This window comes from Pocillopora verrucosa, chromosome 9 (assembly GCF_036669915.1).
Source record: "Pocillopora verrucosa isolate sample1 chromosome 9, ASM3666991v2, whole genome shotgun sequence".
In the NCBI taxonomy this organism is placed as follows: domain Eukaryota; kingdom Metazoa; phylum Cnidaria; class Anthozoa; order Scleractinia; family Pocilloporidae; genus Pocillopora; species Pocillopora verrucosa.
Window position 1 is genome coordinate 8,426,351 of NC_089320.1, and position 6,420 is coordinate 8,432,770.

A 6,420-nucleotide genomic window follows, 5' to 3' on the forward strand; every position below is an offset into this window, starting at 1 on the left:
TGAGCAACTTTCCAGCATTTTACAACAACAATCAGGACAGGCCTAGAGGTATTACAAGATAATTTTTTTTATCAACTGGGCTAGTATAGCCAGTTTCTTGTGTTATTCAGAGCAAATAAGGAAGGGCTAACACATGAAACTTCAGCTTAAGAAATATCTGTGGGGGCCAATTTACATTAACAACTCAGTCGATAAAACTCAAAATATAACACTGCCACAAATCAGTGACCAGCTGCAGATAGACAGATGGTTGTGCCACAACTGGCAGTGCACCCTAAAGATTTATATTGAATTGCATGACCATCAGCAGGAAACCTCCCAATTCAGAGCTAGTTACAGTAGTGAAGACAAATTATCATTAGAGTAAACTATTAAAAAATCACTACAGATAAAGTCTGAGGACACTTAATGTTCTGAAATACCATAGGGGAAGCCAGATTCCTTTTAAGAATTTTTTCATAGTTATTGTTTACTTTGCACAGGAGTTTGAGCGACTGATTCAGTATCTGGAGAACCTCTGGAGAATTTGGGTGCATTCATACAATTATGTGATAATTGTTTGAGTTTCAAGCAACTCTTGGTTAGATTAGCATCCTGACTGAAAACGACACTCTCTAAGATAACAATTTACCAGAATTTATGAGAAACTAAAGATTACAGAACCTTTTTGAGACTGTCAGGGAACTTTTTTACTGTAACTTTAAATCTGTTAGTCTTACTTCTACTTTTAATTTTGCTGCGTAATCTTTTCTAGGATTATTTTTCTTTTGATCGTGAATATTGTAATTTATTTTTAATCGCAAGGTATGTATTTAACAGAGAAGAACCACCTCGTGGATCTGTTAAATAGACCTTCCTTATTATTGTTATTATTATTTTATTACTAGTTTCATTATGTGGCTGTAATAATAAAATGATAATAAGTTAAGAATACCAACTATATTGCAGCCACAGAACGCGGCTTCAGCTGAGGGCATAATAGCTGGTAGTATCAACAGGAAGGAAAGACCCAGTTACACTACTATATAACTGTCTTTTCTAAATTGTTGATCCTGATACTTAATTCATTTGCAGCGATACCTTATTCCAAACGAGACCAGGAGAATAACAACGTTTACATGCTCCTGACGAGACCCATGGGAGGTTTCATCATCCTCGCAGTGTGAAACGAATAACTCCTAAAAATGACTTGTTTTGTATACCGACCTCCTAACCGCACTGCACTGATTGTATATGCAGAACCCAATTGGATCTGATTTTCCAATTTAGGTTATGGGAACGATGACATTTCCTTTACTCGTCAAGAGTTTGAAGGCCAAAGAGCTAACAAAAACCATCAAGACCTGGAGGAGAGCAGATTTTTGTCAGGCGTTAAACGTGTGTGAATTCGATTGGAGGAGCACTGGGGCCCATTACAGTCATATCCGAAATGGCTGCCTTACGGGGTCAATTGTTGTGTACTCGAATAGCATGGGTATCTAATCGATTTGGTGAGTTCATCTACTTTCCTTCTGCAGGATAAAAAAACTTAGTGTTAGATTATTCCTACAGGCGATATTATTTGTTTTTTCGTCCGGTAAATTTCTCTAGTCATTCTCGAAAAAATACATGTTCTTCATGAATAAGTAGATGTTAATTTTACCGAACACTACTGACGCTATATACAGCAGCAGATATATCGTTGAATTAGGGTGGTAAAAAATAAGGCCAAACTTTGAACGTCTTTCTGGAGCATAATAGTTTACGTGGTTAATCGGAACATTTGGACTGTATTTCTACATTCCACATTTATAGGGGCTTTACACGCTCTCGGTTCATCGAGCAAGGATATAACTCTAATTTGCCCTTCCCAATGAGATTCTCGCAGCACACGCTAATAGACTTTCTACCGAGCTGATGAGAGTTACCTGTAAATATAAATTAACTTTCTTTGCAATTCTGTAGTTTCAAGTGTTACTTTTTCTTATTTTCACATTTTATGTTTTTTAATGGTTTGATAGACACAAGTTTTTGGGAAAAGAAATAAATCTTAAAAGCATATTCCAAACCTTAGAATTATTTTAAAAAGGATCATTCCTGGTGTCTTTCTGTTATTATTATACATTCAACCCACTATCTCTTTTCTGATTGGCTGAAAGTATACTGTGAATTTTCTTGGGACGTCATTTAGCTGCATTATACAATTATCATGTCAAGGTTACGTGTAATCATGTCATGTATAACTGCGGTGCATGATTTCTGAGAGTAATCATGTTAAGTTCATGCAATTTGTGTTGATTGCCATTAGTGAAGAGGCAAAAAAAATTCTTTTTTTCATTCAATGTACAATAAAACAATTTTTAGATTCAGTTTTTGTGTTATCTAGAATAATCAAGGTCTTGGTAAGGGGTTTTAAGTCTCAGGTTATCAGCCTCAGCTGAAATACATTATTGTGTATATGACAAAAATCTCATCCAATAATTGTTTATCATCTGGACTTTCTTTTGCAGTGAAAAGGGGTCAACCTGTTAGGAGGTTTGAAATCTACACAGAGAAAACTGAACAACGTAATTTGTTACATAGAATCATAACAGACTGGAAAACCCCAGTAAGTAGCTTGAAATAATGATATACAGGTGACACCTCTGAAAAGCCCGTCGTTCTTTTCAGCTTGGTTTTAAGTCGCTTTACTAAAGTTTGAGAGTTAAAAAAATCTCTATATGCATCAGCGTCAGCTAAGCATTTACAGATGAGCAAATATTAAGCAAGATCAAGGAAAACCCTGCACAATTTGGTGTCCACACAGAGGTTTTTTTTATGTTGAACTTGAAGCCTACAAAGTGTCATGCATTCATACAATAATTCTGTCCTGTAATTCAACAGTCACCATTTAGAACATGTTTGGTGTCCTTTGTGAACAAGTTATGTAGCTGTGGGCTCTATATTGTGCTAGAGAAATTCCTTTGGAGGTGTCAAACTGGCAGAAATGTCAAAAGTGCAAATTTGCCTTTATCTCCTCCCTTTTGAGCAGTTGGCCACAATTGTTGTTCTCTACACATTATCTAACACCTACAGCTGTATATCAACACTGCCTATACAACAACTTCATACAAGTAGTTTGTGTTGCATTTCCACCCAGGTGAATGGTTCTTCCTGTAGTAGTGTGTAGAAATGCTACATGCAAAATGATTATTTGTTATATAAAAGGTTTTCTGATGGTAAATTTTTACAAAATTTAGCTACACAAACTAAGCTGGGTTTTTTGTTGTTGTATTTTTAACAATATGTCAATATCAATCTTCATACAATTTTGTACCAAAATCTGTTGCACAGCTTTCAGATGACCACTTTTGACATTTTCTTTGGTTTTAAATACACCTCTCAGACTGATTGATGCTTTAACTCAAGTGAAAATTTCTAAAGAATCAAGTGTTCAGCCCTCTGATAACCACACATGTTTGAGCTTCTTTCAAGAGCATAGTAAAATAACCTATTGTCTTGTATGATGGTTTTTTGCTGTATACATATATTTGTGGTTTGTTTGCTGACAATGAATACCAGTGATCATTTTGTTAAACAAACCTGGTGACCCTCCTGAACTTTAGTAAGCCACTTCAGTCCATTTTCAGTCAAGTAGTTAAATTATTGTCATTGATGTTGAAGTAGCATTTTGTTCTCAGAGTTACTATTTGACAGTCCAATTTTGCAGTTAACAGAAAGTCTTTTTACAAGGTACAATTTTGTCTTTTTTCCTCAGTCCATAGTGTTCATCAGTGGAGTGTTGGGTTGTCTGTTTTATGAGCGCTTTATAGGTGAGACAATATGGCAGACCTGTGTAGTTCAATCACAATATTATTGACACAATAAGTATGAACAGCTAGGATGTAAAGCTAAATATTTAGTCATGAAGAAGGAACAAAGATAAACCACAACTGTTGTTTGTTACAACCTTTTGGTGTCACATATAAATAGCCCATGTTCATCATGTCTGGATCAAGCCAAGAAATCCGATCTACTGTGGTAATACTAAGTGTTAAGAAGATTTTTACACATATACAAGTGTGGCTAAGTTTACAGTGTTGATAACATGTAATAATAAAATGGGTATTTTCAAGAATTAGAGAGAAACATTTTTATTTATTGTCAATTAAGTAACATTTTTCTGACTTTGTTTTATGATGTCATCATTCAGAGGAACCTGATGAAACAGGAAAAAGAGATGTAAGATTATAAAAAGTTTTTTTTTTATGAACATGTACATTATATTTCATTACTTTATGGAAAGTCATTCTTTCATTAAGCTGTCATGAGTCTATCATACATAGCCATTACCATGTGCTGAAACATTTTTGTATCAATTTTTCTGTGCTTACTGATAAACACTTATTTTGTTTTATGAGAAGAACACAAAGTGGCAGATGTTACACCATTAAAATTATTATTCTTTCTTCCATGCTTTTAATTTCTGTCATTAGCCCTTGATTACAAGACTCATGATGAAGTACATAATGGCAGATCCTGATGTGGATAGAGAGAAACGAGAGAATCACATGCGTCATGTCAAAGAAAAAATGGACATTTTGTATCTTTTAAAACCTTTATAAATATATTATTCACTAGAACAATCTATGTACACAACTTCTTGCTTATTTAGTAGACTTCTTGCCCACTTGTCTCACTTGTAAAAAAATTTAACGTTTCATGCTATCCGTTTTTATTTTTGGTCAACCGTTTTAGGGCCTAAGCTATCTGTTTTTGGACTTTGGTCAACCGTTTAAATTTTTTGACATCCGTTTAAGCGGTCATGGAAACTGTTTAAACGCTTTAAATGTTTAGTATCCGTTTAAAACTTTTTTTTCTGGACCGTTTAACGGAAAAGCACTAATGTCCATTTTCCCATGGAGGGTCACATTTACCAGTACATAATTATGTGAATGTGTGTGAAAGTCCAACATTACAAGGGTTGGTCCTGTGTGCACATGTACTCTAGTGCTTAGATGGTATAAGGCCTGGCTGATGAGCAAATTCCCTACAACTCAGTTGCTGAGCTTCAGAGAACTTGTTACCCAGCCATGACTCTTAAAGAGGACTCATATTTTTTACTTAAATTTTAAAATGGAGTTCAAAATGACCATAATGCCACACATTATCTGCAAAAAAAAGAAAAAAACACTTTCAACATTGGTCATCATTGTTGAGCACAATTGTTACTAACATGTAGTTTGTGGTTCAGCTTGCTATTAACTTCCCTATGGCTCTGTGAGTAGGGCATCATAACACAACATTGAATTGGCTGGGGTTTGGAGTATTATGAGATTTGTCCTATGCTGATCAGAAATGTTGAAAACCATCCTTTCAAAACCAACTGTCTCTCTTAATATTATCAATACTGTTACTCTTAGTTGGAAAGAAACATGGAGGTAATCTTTTTTATCACATCTGCACAATGAAGCTTCTCTTTTTTCACCAGTTTATCATTTAAACTTATCCTGAAATACATTTACGAGCCATATTTCCAGTGAATCTCTCCTTAACCAGTTCTCAACAGCCAAGAGATGAAGAGAAAGCCCCGGCTTGGAAAGCAGCCATTTGATATTGAGAAGATTGAGAGAGATAAACCTACATTTAAGCCTTTTGGACCTGATGGCTACTGAGCATGTCACTGTCCTACCTGGCTTATTTCATTGTAAAAGAAAAAGCTCATCAATAATAAGCATGTTCCCCTGACGATGCAGCTCTAATTTACTTGAGTATTGGGCTATTAAAGTTGCTGAAGGGATCAATCTCATTTTGTTTTCAGTTTTGATGAAACAGATCTCAGTTTGAGGCCTTATCTTTGGAAAAGAATGTGAAGGAGAGCTTTGTGTGATTTGTATCAGGTTCAGTTCTATTTTGTCTAATAAATTATCTTTTTACCATGGTGTGATGTACAGGTGTATACACTGGGTACTCTCTAGTTACAAAACAGAGAGCTTCAAATGTTTTTAGAGTTTAATGACAAATTTCACTGTTCACCCTACATTTTTATTTTGCCATCTGAGTTGCATGATCCAAATATGGGAGTCTGAAATTCTTTTGTGCTTCCATCTTCCAAGCTTAATAATAATGTAATTATTAAAAGAGAAGAATGACTGTCATAAAGTCTTTTTCTTAGTATTGTGGTTGAATACCCTTGGCTGCCACTCCCTCCCACAACCTTCACCAAATCCAAGCCTCTCAATTTCCCAAATGAATAAAGGGGTAAGTTTCTAAAGAAACTGTGGTGCTGCATCGGTGGGAGAGTATAGCAGGTAATTTAGTGTTAACAACTGGGTTGAAAACGTAAATTAGCCATCATAAAGGATAAAAAAGCTGACGTTTTGAGCGTTAGCCCTTCGTCATCACTCTGACGAAGGGCTAACGCTCAAAACGTCAGCTTTTTTATCCTTTATGGTGGCTAAT

The 6,420-nt window shown here is 35.3% G+C and overlaps 1 protein-coding gene across 1 annotated transcript; it reads left to right on the top strand.

The window, feature by feature from the left end:
- The first annotated feature begins 1,360 nt into the window (after positions 1-1,360).
- On the top strand, positions 1,361-5,900 carry LOC131773935 (uncharacterized). Its single transcript, XM_059089912.2, has 6 exons — positions 1,361-1,490; positions 2,490-2,587; positions 3,737-3,791; positions 4,172-4,200; positions 4,455-4,561; positions 5,528-5,900. The coding sequence occupies exons 1-6, from the start codon at positions 1,430-1,432 to the stop codon at positions 5,631-5,633; spliced, it is 456 nt and encodes a 151-aa protein (XP_058945895.1). The 5' UTR covers positions 1,361-1,429; the 3' UTR covers positions 5,634-5,900.
- Positions 5,901-6,420: the final 520 nt, after the last annotated feature.

Bases quoted from the DNA above. Each gene is read 5' to 3' on its own strand.
- LOC131773935 (XM_059089912.2), top strand. From the start codon at position 1,430: ATGGCTGCCTTACGGGGTCAATTGTTGTGTACTCGAATAGCATGGGTA. The intron at 3,792-4,171 runs GTGAGACAATAT...GTCATCATTCAG, and splicing joins GTTTTATGAGCGCTTTATAG to AGGAACCTGATGAAACAGGA. The intron at 4,201-4,454 runs GTAAGATTATAA...TTCTGTCATTAG, and splicing joins ATGAAACAGGAAAAAGAGAT to CCCTTGATTACAAGACTCAT.